This window comes from Silurus aristotelis (genome assembly GCF_946808225.1).
Source record: "Silurus aristotelis genome assembly, chromosome: 1".
NCBI lineage: Eukaryota > Metazoa > Chordata > Actinopteri > Siluriformes > Siluridae > Silurus > Silurus aristotelis.
This window is the reverse complement of record NC_139574.1, coordinates 13,777,925-13,796,187: the sequence shown is the minus strand read 5'-3', so window position 1 is coordinate 13,796,187 and position 18,263 is coordinate 13,777,925. Positions and strand designations below refer to the sequence as shown.

At 39.2% G+C, this 18,263-nt stretch overlaps 1 protein-coding gene across 1 annotated transcript in view; it reads right to left on the bottom strand.

The window, feature by feature from the left end:
- lama1 (laminin, alpha 1) overlaps positions 1–18,263 on the bottom strand; it is a 39,050-nt gene that overhangs the window by 8,677 nt on the left and 12,110 nt on the right. Inside the window, exons 9-46 of the mRNA XM_083543194.1 lie at positions 16,694–16,799; positions 16,204–16,361; positions 15,463–15,603; positions 15,188–15,352; positions 14,675–14,779; positions 13,961–14,175; positions 13,426–13,537; positions 13,215–13,325; positions 12,919–13,046; positions 12,620–12,706; positions 11,921–12,132; positions 11,623–11,729; positions 10,635–10,815; positions 10,381–10,517; positions 9,738–9,971; positions 9,277–9,420; positions 8,383–8,568; positions 7,761–7,946; positions 7,523–7,650; positions 7,245–7,365; positions 5,775–5,915; positions 5,505–5,623; positions 5,110–5,390; positions 4,727–4,869; positions 4,500–4,598; positions 4,292–4,403; positions 3,983–4,139; positions 3,597–3,807; positions 2,939–3,055; positions 2,515–2,678; positions 2,221–2,359; positions 2,015–2,117; positions 1,800–1,916; positions 1,463–1,645; positions 1,189–1,343; positions 917–1,060; positions 696–829; positions 84–231 (exon numbers count right to left, since the gene is read on the bottom strand). Coding sequence (XP_083399320.1) covers positions 84–231; positions 696–829; positions 917–1,060; positions 1,189–1,343; positions 1,463–1,645; positions 1,800–1,916; positions 2,015–2,117; positions 2,221–2,359; positions 2,515–2,678; positions 2,939–3,055; positions 3,597–3,807; positions 3,983–4,139; positions 4,292–4,403; positions 4,500–4,598; positions 4,727–4,869; positions 5,110–5,390; positions 5,505–5,623; positions 5,775–5,915; positions 7,245–7,365; positions 7,523–7,650; positions 7,761–7,946; positions 8,383–8,568; positions 9,277–9,420; positions 9,738–9,971; positions 10,381–10,517; positions 10,635–10,815; positions 11,623–11,729; positions 11,921–12,132; positions 12,620–12,706; positions 12,919–13,046; positions 13,215–13,325; positions 13,426–13,537; positions 13,961–14,175; positions 14,675–14,779; positions 15,188–15,352; positions 15,463–15,603; positions 16,204–16,361; positions 16,694–16,799 — 5,631 coding nt within the window. The remainder of the gene's footprint in view (positions 1–83; positions 232–695; positions 830–916; positions 1,061–1,188; positions 1,344–1,462; positions 1,646–1,799; positions 1,917–2,014; positions 2,118–2,220; positions 2,360–2,514; positions 2,679–2,938; positions 3,056–3,596; positions 3,808–3,982; positions 4,140–4,291; positions 4,404–4,499; positions 4,599–4,726; positions 4,870–5,109; positions 5,391–5,504; positions 5,624–5,774; positions 5,916–7,244; positions 7,366–7,522; positions 7,651–7,760; positions 7,947–8,382; positions 8,569–9,276; positions 9,421–9,737; positions 9,972–10,380; positions 10,518–10,634; positions 10,816–11,622; positions 11,730–11,920; positions 12,133–12,619; positions 12,707–12,918; positions 13,047–13,214; positions 13,326–13,425; positions 13,538–13,960; positions 14,176–14,674; positions 14,780–15,187; positions 15,353–15,462; positions 15,604–16,203; positions 16,362–16,693; positions 16,800–18,263) is intronic.

The window sequence follows — 18,263 nt, the reverse complement described above, 5'->3', positions numbered from 1 at the left end:
GGAAGATATTGAACAAAGATAGAAATGTTATGACTGCATAACCCACATGAAAATGTATTGTAGAATAAAAAAAACTTAACTACCTTAATCTGTTGACCGAGGCCTCCCACAAACACCCATGTGGACTTGGTGACTTCCATGACTGTGGTGGAACCTGGTGCTGTGGTCTTCACTGAGGACATTGGCTCTGAGTCTAACAGCTGAACAGTAAGGGAGCCTTGCCTTCCAAATCTACAAAGTAGTAGCATAAAGCAAATATACTGAGTACATAATTTAGTTGACTTAATGAAGCGACGGTTACTCTAATCCTGTCAAGGTAAACATCTTCCCTTTAGTTTAAACAAAACACACAAACATAGTAAATTAATTCTTATTTAATAAGTGATGATCAGAGTAATGACATTTTGAAACAGCAGTCAGTTGTCATGAAGCCTCACAGTTTTTCACATTGACCAAAAGGAGTATAGTGACATCTAGTGGTATTATAAAAAAAGAGGCTTCATGTGTTTTCATGCATTATGGTGTCTGAGTATTCAGGAAAGTCTGTTCTGGTTCAAACGTCCTGAGATAATTTGCAGTGTCGATATTATACAAACTTCAATGCAACCTTGTCAAAACAGAGTGCACTGAATCAATGGAACAGGCCTTAAATGATCTCCATCAGTATGAAGTTGAAAACTAGTAGAAAAACATACCGAGTAGCATTAATCCTGTGCCATTTGTTGTTGTTTATCTGAATGTTGGGGTACTCTAGTCTTGTATGACCCGAGCCTGAATCCCACAAAAAGGCCACTTTTCCATGCTTCATCTCAAGAGCCATGAAATCCACCTGATAATGATAAACATCTCAGTTATCGACTGAACCCCCCCAAAAAATTAAGAAACAAAGGGAGTTAATAAAAGCAGAATGACTTACACTGGAGCTGCTGCCCATGTAGAAGAGCAGGTTGTCTGGTTCAGTCGTTTTTACTGTAAGAGTGAGTGTGTTGAAATTGCTGGAGGTGATTTCTGGTTTGTATGCACGCACACAATCCCGGGCTGCTGATACTGCAACTTTGATCTGCAACCGAAAAAAGAATTTAAATTATAGTTTTACTAGGATTTTTAGTAAACTATTGGTCAAGCACAAGTGAAAAAGTATATTGCATAATAACCATGTGGTATTACATATTAAAGATTAACACCGACCGAGGCTGCTTGCTTTCGGGCTTGGTCGATCATCTCCTTTATCTCTGACAGGTTCCTGCTCAAGTTCTCTCCCAGCAACTTCAGAGGTTGCAACCTCTCGAAAAGTCTCTCTGTCCGCAACTGAGCCTCTTTTAGCTTAGATTCAGCCGCGCTGGCTAATAAAAAAGGGTAACAATTAATAGAGCAAATGCTTAAGTGTATTGTATGCTGAGTGTTTGGAAAGTGAATGCCAATACAAATTAAACTTTATTCAATCAACTATTCAGGAACCCACCAGTGGCCTCAGAATCTTTAACCATCGCATTAACAGTGCCGGCGCTGCTGTTGGCTGAGCTCACAGCGGAAGATGATGCCTCAAGCTTTACGCGGTAATCCTCCAAATGCACAAGAGCATTCTGTATTGAGGCATTTGCTTTGGCAGCTTGTTGCTTTGCTGCCAGAACCTGTTCTCTAGTTCCTGCACAACGACACGTACATGTTGAAGATTTAAAATGACAGTGAGGCTGCGGTATTCGTATTTTTACTAATAAGTCAGTGTGTTTACGGTTGTACTAATAGTACAGTCAGAGAGGCCGGGACTGACACTGTGGTCATGTTGTGAGGAAACTCACCACTGGGCAGACCTTCCAGTTTGATTCGAGCCTCTGGGAGAAGTTGGGAGATGTTGTTCATGCTCACGTTGACTACGCTGAGCTTGTTATTTACAGCACTGACATTCAGGACCAGTCCTGGGAAATAAAATAAAAATAAACATGCATAACACCAGGACGTATTCATATCAATTTATGTTGTACAGAAATTTGAGTATGTATGTGAGATGATTTACCTTCGGTGTAGTTGTTTAAATCTGAACTTTCATTTAGAATCTTCAGGCTTCTTTGTAAGGCCTGTTTGCCCAATTCAGTTAAGGACTCATTTGAATGTAGAGCCTTTTAGGAAAAAGTGGTGAGGAAAACAGTCAAATAAATCATAAATACAAGTCACTGTTTGAGATTCTTTACAATTACATAACAGGCTATTTCATTGACTTACCACGTTAAGCACATAACTAGCATTCTGATGGACTAAAAACGCCATATCTTCAGCCTGCTGGATGTCAGAACTGATGTCAGAGATACCGTGAAAAGTGGTGGTGGCATTCAGCGATGCTTTACTAATGCCAGACAAAGTACTAGACAAAAACAACAACAAAAAAAAACATCACACTCACTGCAAAAAGGCTTTTATATCAGGCATTCACGGTTCATGGTTATAGACACCTGTGTGTAATGTAAAGACCCTTAGTATGTATGTTTCCGTATATGCATTAAAAACATGAACACACACCTATAGATTGTCTGTGCCTCTGTCATGAGAGCTTGGGCATGGTCCTCTGCTCTGTACACTAACTGTAATGTATCTTTCTTAGTCAGCTCCATCACTAGTGTGTCCACATGTTTCCTTACAGTGGGACTCCACTGCAGCAGCTCCTCCTTAGCCTCCTCCACCCTCTGGTTAAGCAGTGACATAAAATATTAACATTACACGCACATGACAACACCAACATCATACCACAACATTCTACCTATATCATTTCATTTCAAACTCGAAGCAACACAGGGTGTGACAACAGAAACATTTGCATTCATTTTTGTATACATTTTGTAAAAACATTTTCACAATTGAGTACTGGGAGTACTACATATATTTACTGCTGGAATTGTTGCATAAAAGATAAGTAACTGAACATGAGTACGATATAAGGCCTCACCGCTGTGAGATTGCGCATGTCTTCAGCCATGTTGAGTGCATCAGTCAAACAATCCTGTGCATCCTCCAGATGGGCCTCCACTGACTGATTCAGACTGCTCACATTATACCTCAAAGTCTGTGAAAACATTTAGGTACCATGAGACTTAAATATCTTCCATATTGAACATATCAAAAAGCTATGAGAATAAATTTGGATGAAAGTTAAATCACTCTGCTACAATGGCTTAAGACTACCGTTGGTTGGAACAGTTCTGCATTTAGGTGCCCATCAACGAACAGTTCACGGAACAGTACACGTCGACAATGATGAGGCTACAATGAAAGGACCTTCCACCTAGATGACGATCGGTTCCATTATGAGTCTGGTTCCTCTCACGGGTTCTTTCTCGGTCCATCACAGGGAGTTTTTTCTCGGCACTGTTTTTTACTCATTAGGGATAAAACTAATAGGCACTAACTTCTAAATTCAAATTTTATAACCTCTTTATTTCTGTAAAGCTGCTTCGAGACCATGTCCACTGTATACAATTAAAACTAAACTGAAATGAATACATTTGTCTAATCCTTTAATGATAATCCCATCCTTATAAACATTCAAGCTTCCAAGCAAACATCTGAAGGGAAACATCAAACATCAACTAAAGAGAAATACTCACCGTGTACTCCTCCAGATTGTTGTGGATATCTATCAGAAGATGTTCTGTGTAATTATTGTGATTCTTGGCTATGTTGAGGAGCTCCTGGACATCCTGGAGATGCTGGTGATGTCTGGCTAGGTCAGTGGAAATGTTGTGCTTCAGATTCTCAGTTTGATCGTAGGGCTCCACTATTGCCTTTTGCACACTGTCGAGCAGTGCCGCTGCAGCGCTGCGAACATTACAGGGTATGTAATTATACACAGAACATTCCAGCTTAAGGGGGTTTTGACTATTTTATTCCAAAAACAGGTTGATTGTATTCTAAGGCATATGCTACGTGAGCTGATTAATTTATCTAGCAAAATGTGATGAATATAAGTTGAAAAGCATGTTAAATGGTTTACTTGAGTTCTTCTACAGCAGCGTTGTTGCTGCTGACAAAGTCGATAGCTCTGATATTCTCCAACATGGCCTCCATCTGTGTCAAAAGAACAGCAGTGTGTCCTTCTTCCATCACCTCTCTGGCTGTCTCATTGAGATTGCTCACTTCCTCTTTCACAACTAGACGAGAAGAACCAGGCCGAATAAGAGGGAGTTCACTTTAACTGGTTATTTGTCGAATGTACTGGCTCATCATATTTCTCCCTAAAAAGCACAGGACTATATAAAAGCCAGTCAACGTATATGTAGTTATGAATACAGGGATCATGTACCTTGGATGGCGGTGTGAATGCTGGAAATCAGGTCAAGAAGACCTTTTCCTTGATGAACACTCTCCTCAAAAGCCAACAACACATCTTCACCAAAAGCTGATACTTTCATCGACTAAAAACAAAGAACGTAAGGTGGTGAAAGAGCTTCTACAGTAAATATACATCACTCATCTATCAGATCCGAGATCAGATGTGGTAAAAAAAAAACCTTTTGATGCAGTTGATCCACTTGTTTAATGAGATGTGTTACATCTTCATCTCTCCTGCTCAACTGATAGCTTGAGTTCTGCTCCGTTGACAACTTGGTCTATGTGAACAGTAATATTGAATTTGGTCATTATTTTACATATCAGCGTATCAGTTTATCCTGTAGAGAGTTGATATCTATTTCAGTTTAGCTAATTATCAGTAAGGAGTTCATAAGTGTACGCCTACCTGAAGGTCTTGGGTCAGGTTCTCCAGGTTGAGCAGCAGGCTGTATGGAGCCAGGATGACACCACTGAGGTTCAAGGACTGTATCGAGGCCTCTATCGCATCAACATCATCCAGCAACACCCCAGTGCATTCATCATTGCATGCTGAAGAAAGCATTAGTTAAATATACATTAGCATTAGATTATCCATCATATCATATTTCCATCACATACAGAGAGAACTTTATATTTCCTCAAATATCAACATCAAGTTGATGAAGTTAATATAACAAATATTAGCATCAAGTTCTTCCAGGATGGTTTCATCTGCTTTGATTAACTCCACACGGTTTAGTTTACACAAAACGCATAACATGATGCATTGGAGGAGCTCAGGATACTCACACACACACTGGTCGTCAATGAGGATGTGCCTGTCTTCACACTGATCACACAGATGACCCCTGAACCCGGTCTTGCACTCACACCTCCCTGTTTGTGCCTCACACATGTTGTGCAGTGAGCCGTTCTTGCTGCACACACACTCCTCGCACTTTCCAGCTGGCTGTGAGGGGTTGCCATAGTAACCTAATGAACACCGTTCGCAGTAGCGTCCCTCATATCCAGGCTTACACGCATTACAGAGGAAATCACCGACTCCATCCAATACACACGTGGGGCTGAAACTGCACGAACACACCACCAACAGTTAATATACCTGCGATTTATTACCTGTATTTGGAACTATAATAATACAAAAATAAACTTGTGTTTGTGGGTTTAGAAGTGAGAGTTGTTACCTGTTAGTTTGCAGTGGACATGCACAAAGTGAGCAATCACTGATGGAGCCCTTCACCTGCCCATAATATCCTGGGGCACATATATTACAGTGATCTCCAGCTGTGTGGTGTTGACAGCCCTGGTTAGAAAAAAAAATAAGCAGGAAAAATGCAGCATAATATGGCATTAAATATTGCAAATGTTCATATGTCAATAAGCTTGTAATAGGTGCACTGGTAGTACAAAGCTTAAGGGTCAAAATGTGATAAATATGATGTAGGTCGTCTTACCAGGCACTCGCCCGTGTCCAGGTCACATGACAAGCTATGGTTATTACATTGGCAGGGCACACAGGGCTGAATCAATGGCGTATTTTTCCCCTTCATGTTGAGCTCAGAAACTTGCTGCCTATAGTAACCTGGAGCACATTCCTACAAAAAACACATATGCTGTATGTTAAAATATACACCGTATTTTCCGGACTACAAGCCGCTACTTTTTCCCACGCTTTGAACCTCGCGGCTTAAACAACGAAGTGGCTAATGTATGGATTTTTCCGGGTTTTTTCCCGGTTTCACAAACTTCAAGCCAAAAAACTGAGCCCCATTATATTAGACCAATGAAAATGGGTTCAGGTGAACCAATGAAACTGTTTATATTAAATTAGACGCGCTCCCACTGAATCGGGCCGCACCACATCATAAATATGGATGATGTTCCTCTGACGTTTGACCTGCCGCTCACTCGCACTGTCTACAGGAAATGCAAATCATTCGTCACGCTGAAAACAACCGGGCATGAAAAAACACACTTCACCTGTGTTCTGAGCTGCACGGCATCGGGAGAAAAGATTCACCGATGGTGATTTTTAAACGCACGACGATACCAAAAGATAAATTCTCGAGAGAAATTGTTGTGAAAGGAAGGAGGAAGACGGTGAACAATGACTTTCTTGGTAGGCTACTGTTTAGATACAAGCCGTGTAACAGACACTGTCTTTCATAAAGCCTGTGTAAAGTTCATTAGTTTTAGTGTAGACACTAAATAGACAGGCTTATAGACAGGTGCGGCGTATTTATGTTCAAAATAAAAATCTTTGTCAAATTCAGTGGGTGCGGCTTATATTTGGGTGCGCTTTATAGTCCGGAAATTACCGTATAATATAAGTTACACATATACAGTATTAACTGACACTAAAAACACATTCATTATTAAAAAAATTATATATAAAGATTATTTAGGAAAGGAACAACAAAAGCTGTTTATCTGTGTTTATTTTAAAGGATAAAAGCAGATACATTTGGTCAGTCGATGTTATATAAAATAAATATATTTGGGATGCCTTAATGATTATTTTGTGAATTATTATTGGAAGTTATTTACAAATGATGCTGATACACTGCCATTCATGAATGGGACAGTAAATAAAGGGCATTTGCTTGATTTTCTCCAATTGCCTACACGTTTCATTGCATTCTGCAAAAATAACGAGTGTTAATTAGTGTTCAGCAAATATGAGTCCTTCAAAGTGTCTCTATAGGATTTATAGGTCTCCAGTGGAAGTGAAAAAAAAATATAGAGCTTAAACTTGTGTAATTTTGTGCAGGTAGACCATAAATATGCTCCATGTGATCATTAACAATATGCCACACATTCAATGCAAATTGGACTTGTTTATGTTCGGTTCCTGACATATATATAAAAAAAGCCACAATGCTACTACAGTACGTAGAGTTATTAGTGAAGACATCAGGAGTTACCTGACAGGACAGGCCTGCATAACCTGGAGGGCATTCACACATCTCCACTAGCCTGGCCACCCTCATGCCCTCAGGAGCTTCATCCACATCTACTGCTGTCTCAAGAGAGATATTAGAGATCCTGGAGAGAGACATACAAATTATTTTATTGCTGCAGATTAAACAACCATACATCTGGTACAAAATCAAATGTCTAATTGTATACACAATTTAAATTTAAATGAACTGCTGAAAATTCACTAGACAAATAAGTAAAACTGTAATTTCAAGGTACCGACCTGGATTGCCGGAGTTCTGTCCCATATGAGGCTTTAATAATGATGTACTCCACATTACTCAAGACAGACATGAAGTCTTCGTGACTCACAGCTTTCTCAGACACTGCATTGAAGTACCTCCACTTGTGCTGTGAAAAATAGATACATATGTTACTAAACAACCTCTGTCTATTTGCCCCATCTCTGTTATCACTTATATATATTCTGCATGCTGTGTGAGTGTGTGAGTAAAGCTCACCTCTGTGAGAGGGACATGATGTGTGGTGCGAATGCCGCTTTCTGGAGCAGGCATGTCAGTGTAAATCACCAGCTTCCTCAGGTGTCCTCCCCTCATCAGCACTTGAGGCTCATGATTGGACAGACCTGATCCATTCATAGCAGCAAAGGCTACAGTATATGATAATTCACCTCCATATGACAGCAGCTGCCGAAAAATATGACATCGTTTTAGTTGTGCTAGATATAAATTTAGGAAAGAATTTCTGTAGGATTTAAGTATATACTATGGCTGTCAGAAACAATTATCAAGTTTAAAAAACAATTTGAATTGGCATAAGATATGCTTATAATATGCTTATAAATTCTTAAGATCCAATGCACTTGGCAAAAAAAAAAAAAAAAAAAAAAAAAGATATATATATATATATATATATATATATATATATATATATATATATATATATATATATATATATATATATATATATACATATTTATTTATTTATAACTTATGGCTGTAATTTTAAATGAAATTACATCATTTAAGAACGCAGAACCATTTTATTTGATACGTTTATAAGAAAATGAATATTTGAATGCATTTGAAAGGAATCTGACTGCGCTGGTGTGTGGTGTTGTACCTTGCTGCCCTGAAAAGGTTGGGGCAGTCGCCAATAATACGGTCCGGTGAGAGTCGTTGATTCAGTCTGGAGCTGAGCCACATCTAGCAGAATTTCACCTTGAGCATGATAGACACCCTGTAGTGTCCCCTGCAGGTCATTCTGGCTCACTACATGTAGACGCTCTGTCAAAGGACCCACTGTGATCTAATAGGGAGTACGAGAGATAATTGTGATCAAATATAGCAACAGTAATAAATATAGCTGCAAATCATTCAAATTTGTCATTTGTCCTCCAGAACACATGATCAAAGTGATGAATGGTTGTGCTGCTGTTTTGTTGATTATTGATTGAAAGTGTGACACAATCACACTTTTGGTTCTGCATGAATCTGATTGTATTTTACTCATACATGGTCTGGCTGTTTATAGAAAGATATAGAGAAATCGAACATTCTTAAATCCAATTCCAACCTATTTCATACAGCAACGTGACTGTCTGAACTGATAAAAGAAATTCATCCCAGAATGATACCTGAATTAAAAATCACAAACAGCAAAAAAGAGTTATACATCACTGAATATAATTCAGTCGTGGCATTTGCGGGGATTTTATTTAAGCCTCTGCAAACAATGAATGAACCACTTTGACCCCATCGTTTAATGCATGCTAGCCTTTGGTTTGAAATTTATACTCTCAGTTCATGCACATTCAGACTTTTCTTGTCTTGTGTGAGTATTATGTAATTTCTATTTACTGCCTCTATTCATTACCAGCTTTTCAACTATTGCACATTGCTGCTGAATCTCACATTGTACAGTATGGTATTGCTAATTCAATAGCTTTTATGTTAAGTGCATAACACTGGGCCATCAAAAATAAACAGTAGAATCGTAAATGGAGAGCAGACTCACTGGCACTCTGACCAGTCCACCGAGCTCCTCACAGACAGAGGAGACCCCAAAACAGAAGCAGGGGCTGCATCCAGCTGGATTCTGCTTCCACAGGCCAAATGTCCCAGTCTTACATTCATCACAACCTCCTCCACCTACATTCTCCTGAATGAGAAAAGAGAGAGAAATCAGAATGTAGTAATGAAGGAAAGTGTGTGAAATCTTTTGTCACATTGGGTATACAATATCTATTTATTTAATGAGTTATTAAAGAATATTGTTTTACTTTTGCTCATCATTAATATGATCGAATAAAAATCTGCATATGAGTAACGAGTTGATTTCTGTTAGGTGGTACTTGTTTTACACTGTTTTCACTTTGTTACAATGTAGATCTTAATTCACTTTTTCCCTTTAAACCAATTATTTTGGAGAGGGATTTATTTTTTATTTTTTATAACACACAAAAAAAAAAGCGCTACCTTGCACACACACCGTCCGTCATTCTCACATCCACACACTCCCAGTTCTGTATCACAAAACTCCTCATGGGTGCCGTCAGCGTCGCAGTTGCACGCCGTGCATTCTGGGAAATTCCTGAAGCCTAGAGTGCAACGGTCACATTTCTGAGAGGTGAAGTGCGGCCTACACACACACTGGCCACTGAGTGGGTCACACTGAGACGAGTTTGAACCGGCTGTGTTGCATTTACATGGCTGGGGAGACAAACAATACCATGATTATTGAGTTATAAATGCGTAATTTGGGGGGAAAAAAAAATCTTGGAAATAATTACAAGTAATAATAGGAAGCTAATTCCTTTAATAATAACTTTGTTTTTAAAGTTGTATATTTATTAAACAACACATGGGATGTTTTCCTCGTTCATTCTGAAGTCCATAGTGTACATTAAGGGTAGCATTTTTATACATGCGCTGAAGAATTTCATTATTGAGCTGCATTGGATATGCCTTTATTACATTTCCTGAAATTTAATACCAACATTAATCTGATTTAAGTAAATCAAGGTATGTCATAAGGATCATTTAAATTATCTAGTAATAACCAAACACATACACTGGATTTTATTATATATGAATACTATATATATATTTTGTTTAGTACCTCGCATCCAGTCTCTCCATCATGACCCCAGTGATCATCATCACATATTTCACATTTCTCTCCTCTGGTGTTTGGTGGGCAGATACACTCACCCGTTACAGCATTGCAGTTGCCGTGTGTGTGAGCACAATCGCAAGCTATAAACAGGTTTCATGAGTAAGTACAAATTTCAATGAAATCTCAAATTCATTTCTTTAACTCTCACTTGAAACAGCATCTACAATGGTGTTTTGTTACATAGCGGAAAGTCTCACGTGTGCAGCCGTTGTCTGTGAAATTGTAGTGGCCGTGCTGGCAGCGTTCACATTTACCGCCTGCTACGCCAATGGTACACTGGCACTGCCCATCTTCATCGCATGCTTTTGATACTGATCCCGACTGGTTGCATTTGCACTCCCTGCATCCATCGCCGCTGTTAATGCCGAAGAAACCGAGCTGAGGGACACAGAATACAGCCAGACGTTACGAAGAATTATCACTTAAATTGAAGTAAATTGACAATATAATGAATGAAAAAATGGAAAATATACAAGAAATACTGAGTTTGTTAGGAGCGAGAGAAAGAGAGAGAGAGAGAGAGAGAGAGAGAGAGAGAGAGAGAGAGAGAGAGAGAGAGAGAGAGAGAGAGAGAGGGAGGGAGAGAGAGGGAGGGAGAGAGAGATAGATAGAGATGAAACAGAACGAGTCACATGTGCTTACAAATGCCCTGCAAAACAGCTTTCCCTAACAAACTGTGAACAATTATTATCCAAATAACAAATGTGAGCTGTGTCGTTCATCTTGATTAAATCCGTTTGGCCAAATGTCAGGCATCACATTGAACAGGGACCTACTGGAGCTCCAGACTACCTCAATTGTCACCACTTACACCAGCCCGAGCATCTGACACTGGGCTTGAGGAACAGCTGCGCTCCTATTATGCCTGATTTCTCTCCAAAAATCTGCCTCTTTCCACCGGAATCTCCCTCCATCCATTCAAATGTTGGTGCAAGGACATATGATAAATTATATTTATTATTCTTATTATTTTGGTGCCAAATGCAAAGAGCTGTTTTTACAGTAACTGTAATGAGCTATTAATGTTGAAAAATTAACTTAATGGTAGGAAATATATGTATTATTATACTTATTTTAGCAGTTCTATGGTATATCGCTGAACGTCATACTTGCATGCAGGCGTAATAAACAATAATAAATAAAATTAAAATAAGAAAGCTGCGTCTCAGAAGAGCTTAAACATACCTGACAGCGGTCACATTTGTCTCCTTCTACATTGGGTTTACACTCGCACTGGCCAGTTATTATGTTACATACACTGGAAATGGAGCTGTTCGTGTGGCAGCCACAGGCTAAACATACACAAAAGACACAAAAGATTATTTCATAAATAGTGCTAGAACTTGCAATACACATATTGTCCTCTGGGTGGCCCTAAATACTCATTTTCCAAGTTATTTTTTTCTAGTCTTTTTCTAAAAAGAACTAATTAAATGTTTTTTAATAAACTTGCAAATTAAAACATAATTTTTTATGCACATACCCCGGCAGTTCTTAGCTATAATAGCATCACCGTAGTATCCATCCTCGCAGCGTTCACAGTGTCGGCCCGCAGTGTGTCTCGCACATTTTAAACATTCGCCAGTAATAGAGTCACAGTAGCCTGGCTCGGATGGGTCCACGTTCCCGTTACACTCACACGGTGAACATTTCTGACCAGGGATGGTGGGGGTGCCATAATAACCATTAGCACACCTGAATGGAAAAATGCACATATGAACACATTTATATACAGCAAAAGAAAAAAAAAAAAAAGAAAAATTTAGAAAGCATGCAAGAAAGATTATTTCTAAGAAAGTCCATTTAGTTAATTCTGTTCTACACGCCATTTGCTTTGTGTATGCATCCAAAAACTGTCTTAAACGTTTTATTGCTATGGATCAGGTTTTCATTTGAATGAAAATACAGCTTGTATAAAGTCTAAACTTAAATCCACACACACCAGAAAAACTACAGCTGTAGCCTTCTGGGAATAAATTCTCTCACCATGTGTGACAAACATCTGGATTTCAAAGATTCGAGATTCTGAATAAATAACCAATATTCAATTGTATCGAAAGGAAATGAGAAAATATGGTACTTCAAAAGTTGACCTGAGAAATGAACACTAATCAAATAGGGCTCGTTAATGATAATGCAAGTCGATGCATTCCCTTGTTTAGGCATGACTGTTCCAGTTTACCTCTCACACTTGGCCCCTGTGTATCCTTGCTCACACTGATCACACGTGATCTCCTTAGGACCTCGTAAAGTACAAGTGGGACTAAAGCTGCAAACAAAAGAAATAAAAAAATAAACATTTTGTGCATATGTGATTGATTTCTGCAGCGTTACGATTCTTAAAATGAGTTTTCAACAGTCTTCCCAGCACTCTTACAGACATTCACTGACTCCAAGGCTACAAAAGGCAGCTGATTGCCAGGCAATACACACACACACACACACACACACACACACACACACACACACACACTAACTCACTTGTTGGACGCCAGTGTCAGCGGGCAGGCACATCGCTGACAGTCTTCCTCTGTGCCGTCTGTGGGGTCACCATAGTAACCTGGAAGGCACTGGTCACAGTGAGGTCCTATAGTTTTGTGAGAGCAGTCCTGAGGAAGAATCGGAGTATTTTATATATGCGCACACGCACACATAGTTTAGACTTCGAAAGCCATAGCATACGACTTACCTCATTCTCATATTCATTTCAAATTACAAATCTGGTTCTGTCAACAGATTATATAATATAAGATGACATCAAATTTTTTAGAACTCACCAGACACACTCCGTTGATGTCACACTCGGTGGCATGATCATTACATTCACACTGCAGACAATTCCCTCCGAACAGGATGCCTCCAACTCGGTAAAACCCAGAAATACAGGTCTAGAAGATAAAAAAAATGCCTTAAACATCCGAACAATTTTTTTTTAAGAAATTTGACACAACTGGGGAAATAAATCTCATGCCATGTGTGTACTGGTACCTCACAGGATGTCCCGGAGTACCCCCAGGGGCACTCACACTGCTCTACATCTGGAGATATGTCAGAGCTTATGGAGGTGGGATCAGCTATAGCCATGTGCACAGTGCTCAGCCTGTGAATACAAAATAAAAGTGTATTTGGAGTGGTTCTGGGTTTCAGGATTTTATCTAGATAGGGATTGCTCTAAAATCTAGATGAAAGTGCACACAAGAAACATTGTACACTGATTTATATCTAAGCATTTCAGTGGATTATTATGTTAAAGAATAGGTTATAGATCATTCATGAATAAAGTTGGCAATTTTTTTTTTTATCTGGCACTGACCCTTTGCATAAAAATACTTTATGCAAAAAAAATGAGGAGCAACACAAGGGCCTGATGGGTAATGAGTTAAAATAGAGTTAGTCCCCGGCGATACAACAAAATTGTACAAATATTTAACATTTTCTGTGGCAGGCAAATGTAGGGTTTTTTAGGGTATATACGGTATATGTTGAGACGCTGCCAGCAGGTGTCTATGAGAATGTTTCCCACCTGAACACTCCGTCCACACTGGTGTTTAGGTGAGCTCTGATTCTGAGACTGGCCAAGTCTGCCAAAACACTCATCAGCTCGTCTCGCTGCACCCTTCGCTCTGTGTGCATATCTATGAAAGCATGTGGCAGAAGCCCCAGTGCCACCTGCTGCTCTCTATGGGGATTTAGGAATAGACGTGTGGGTAGAAGCTGGCGCAGTGCCTTTCCGTTTCCCTGTCAGATAGGAGAGAATGTGTCATCAATTTATTACATACTATTGCACATATACACAGATCAGGCATGACGTTATGACTTCATAATGTTATAGTTTCCTCCTAATTCACACAACAGATACCAAGCAGGAAAGGCTATAATGTGCTACCTCTGAGGCATGTAAAGCCAGTTGACCACTTCTTTTCATCTGCACCTCATGCAAGGTAGGGAAACAACATAACACCCTATTCACCAACTTCTGTAGCATGAACTCCTGTGACTGACCACTGTCTCTGTGACTTATGTGGAAGAAAGACTGTGACCTCTTCCTCCTTGAGAGCTCTCTTGAAGAATCCTGGCCACAGACAACTGTGGCATCATCAGGATTTGAATTCTTGAGCTCAGTATGATATGTTGAACCATATCTCACCTGCTATCTTTTGAGCGACAGTCGTAGTAAGTGGTACATTGAAAGGACGTAAAATGTAAAATCCTTTGCTAAAAGCAGCATGTAGCTTACCTCAATAATCACATCGAAATGTGCCGGGAGAGTTTTGTCCACATTATTGTCAACTGAGACATCATAAGCCACGCTGAAGTTTAGGAAGTTTCCATACGCAGTCAGCTGTGTTGAATAAAAAAACACGCAAACATCAGCTCCTGCGTCGGCCTCGTTCATCAAACACAACATGAGGTTTATCAACAATAATAGCAGCTGGACATTTGTTGGATTTCTTTCACATGCATACTAACATGGGAGCAGAACCTCTAAATGAGAACTGTTTCTAATGCTAATTACCTTCCTCTTCACTAAGAACTGGCGATGCTGAGAGGGATAATTACGTATTTCAATTTAATTTGTCACCCGAGGGATCAACCCGGCTACAAATATTAAGTGTCACCCTGGTCATGTATAAGCTCATTATTTTCACATGTGGTAATGAGTCTGTCAGTGATTAGGTGTAATTAGAGGGAGGGGTAGTTCAAGGAGTATGAAAGAAATCAAGTGGAAAATATTGACAGAAAGGCAGACCTTGTTGCTGAGAAAGGCTTCTGGAGCAGTCCAGGTAAACACAGAGTGGTAGCTCCTAGCAGCACTAGCATTATCAGAGATGATAAGGTTGTCCTCTATAATCGGGGCTGTGTAGACTGAGGAGCTGTGTGTAGAGGGACGAAGCCAACCATCTCTGTGTACTACCTGTAAAGAATGACACTCTGTGAAGCTTTGGACTATGTAAAAATACAATCATATTGCTTACTAATTAAGTATTTGGTACACTGCTAGATTGTATATTTAAACAAGTCTACCAGAGAAGTGGTCCAGATGGAGCTTTCACACACGTCAGAGACACCGAAACAGAAACATTCAGTGCAGCCCTCTGGGTTACTGGCCTGCAGGTTGTAGAACCCCTGCTTACACAGGTCACAGTTCGCCCCCATCACATTGATCTGAAAAGGCATAATGCGCTCGGTCAAAAGCGGATTCACACAGCAGACATATGACAAATAGTTTACATGCAGATAAGCTCTGCAGTCAGTGTTAATAGTTCATGTGAATGCTCAATCACATAAAAATGTTTAGGTATACACTTTATTTGGACCAGAAAGGGCTACAATATATTTACAGTGTCAAGGAGTTAAGGATTTTAGATTTTAGAAGATTTTATTGAACATCCCATTTAGTTCCCATTCACTGTTATAATAACTCTTCTGGGAAGATGTGGCTGAGCTCTATATGAGACCACTCAAGACATTCCATGTAAACCAAATTTAATGGTGCTTGCTTGGTGCACAGGAGCATTGTCATGCCCGAACAGGTTCCGGCCTCCTAAATCAGTTTTGATAACAGTTTGGAGAAGAACCACATAGGTCTGGTGTCCCAATACTTTTGCCTATCAAGTGTATATAATCATTATAAAATAAGCTTAAATCAAAATTATATTCAATCAAACAAGGTGGGTGATCTGCTTCATTTATCCAATTAACATAATCTTTTTTCGAACATGTGAGCCATGGTATGCAAATACATGAGCTGTGATTGGTTCTTACCTTGCAGTTACACTCTCTGCAGGGGTCAATGTTAAGGCTTCCTTCAAGGCTGCACTCACAGCGTGTACACAAAGGAAAGTCTCTGTAGCCAAACGCACAGCGATCACACTTCTCTCCTGCGAACCCTTCTTTACACGCACACTGACCTGGAAAAACACCTGCATAGAAGCACAAGAAACCGATACAACGACCAACATGAGTAATAAAGAACTGAAGAAAATAACAAAACATTAGAAGGATATACTGTATATTTCAAAAGCTAATTATAATCATGATTATTGTCACTATAATCAGCAGCCTGGTAATGTAATAGTGAATAAAAATTTTATCTTATGATAAAATTTGTATTAATTAAGATGAAAATAATTGTTAAGAATATTATCAGGATAATATTTTCATAATTTCAATTTTTCCTAGCATTTTGCTGCATATGTGTCTGTGTCTTTTTCCTGTATGTACTTGTATGCATGTTTGCACACATATTACTTACCTTTACCAGGGTGAGCTTGCTTGTCGTCTTTAACGCAGACATGGCTGACTGAACCTCTCATATCACAGTTACACTCCACACAGGGATTGTCTGCATAGGGAGACACCTAAGAACAAGAGCATCAAGAAACAAGTAATTACTGAAAGAAAAATTAAAGATGTCCTTATTGTCACACATACAGTACATCACAGCAACAGTGGGAGAAGTAATTATTTGATCACCTGCTGATTTTGTAAATTTACCCTCTAACAAAGCAGAATGTTTCCTGCTCCATGTTTGACAGTGGGGATGGTGTTCTTGTGGTCATATTCAGCATTTCTCTGCCTCTAATCACTCAGAGTCGAGCTTAAATTTTCCTAAGAGCTCAATATTGATCTCATCTGACCACATCACATTCTCCCAAACCTTCTCTAAATCATTCAGGTGTTCATTGACTTCAGACAGGCCTGTTCATGTGCAGGTTTGAGCAGAGAAACCTTGGTGTGTTACCAATGGTTTTCTTGGTAGCTGTAGTCTCAGCTCACTTAAGATCATTAACAAGCTCCTCCCGTGTAACTCTGAGCTGATCCCTCAGAGTTACATCCATGAGGTGAGATTTTGCATGGAGTTTCAGAGCGAGGGCAACTAACTTATATTGTATTTCTTCTTTTCTCGAATTACCGTGGTGTTTTTCTCACCAAGCTTCTTGCTGATGGTGTGATGGCTTTGATCTCGCCCATGGTGGTGTAGACGTTTGAATTGAGGTTGATTCTGTGACTGGTGTCTTTTTTTTACACATAATGAGTTGATATTAGGAGTTCTTTCTTGAAGGTACAGGACTAATTTGGGTGTGTGGGAGTCAGAATTCTTGCTGGTTGGTAGGGGATCAGATAGTTATTTTACTCAGTCTATAAAATATAAAATATGAATTTATATATAATAATTGTCTTCCTTTTTTTCCGGAATCTCTGTTAAAATAAATCTTCCATAAAAATTCTAGACCGTTTATTTCTTTGTAAGGGGGTCAATTACCAAAATCAGCAGGGGATCAAATAATAATTTCCCCCACTTGTATTGTGAAAATATTTTGTCAGCTTTTTAGTATGATTTTTATTTTAGAACCCTCATCCAATGGATTTACGTGTCAGCCAGGCAAAGGTGCGGCTTAAACTCACACAACAACTAAGCCACCACAAGGTGACAGTGCTTCAGAAAGACAGTAAGTAATTTGACTCAAAACAACATCAACAACAAAGAAACTCTGTGTTCTATAAAAAATCATATAGAACCATCACTAAATATTACAAATACTGCTCAAATAATATTTTAGCTGCTGCGATTTTGTTAGAATACTTCACTCCTCTTTTTAAACATTAACTTGTCCTTGTTGTTGAAACGTGACCACACACAAACTATTAGTGGTTAACACAATGCATGCACACACACACACACACACACACACACACACACACACACACACACACACACACACACACACACACACACACACAAAATGCAATTCAGATGTCATAAAACAAGTATAGAAAGAGGGTGTTTACTGGGCCTCACACACACACACACACACACACAC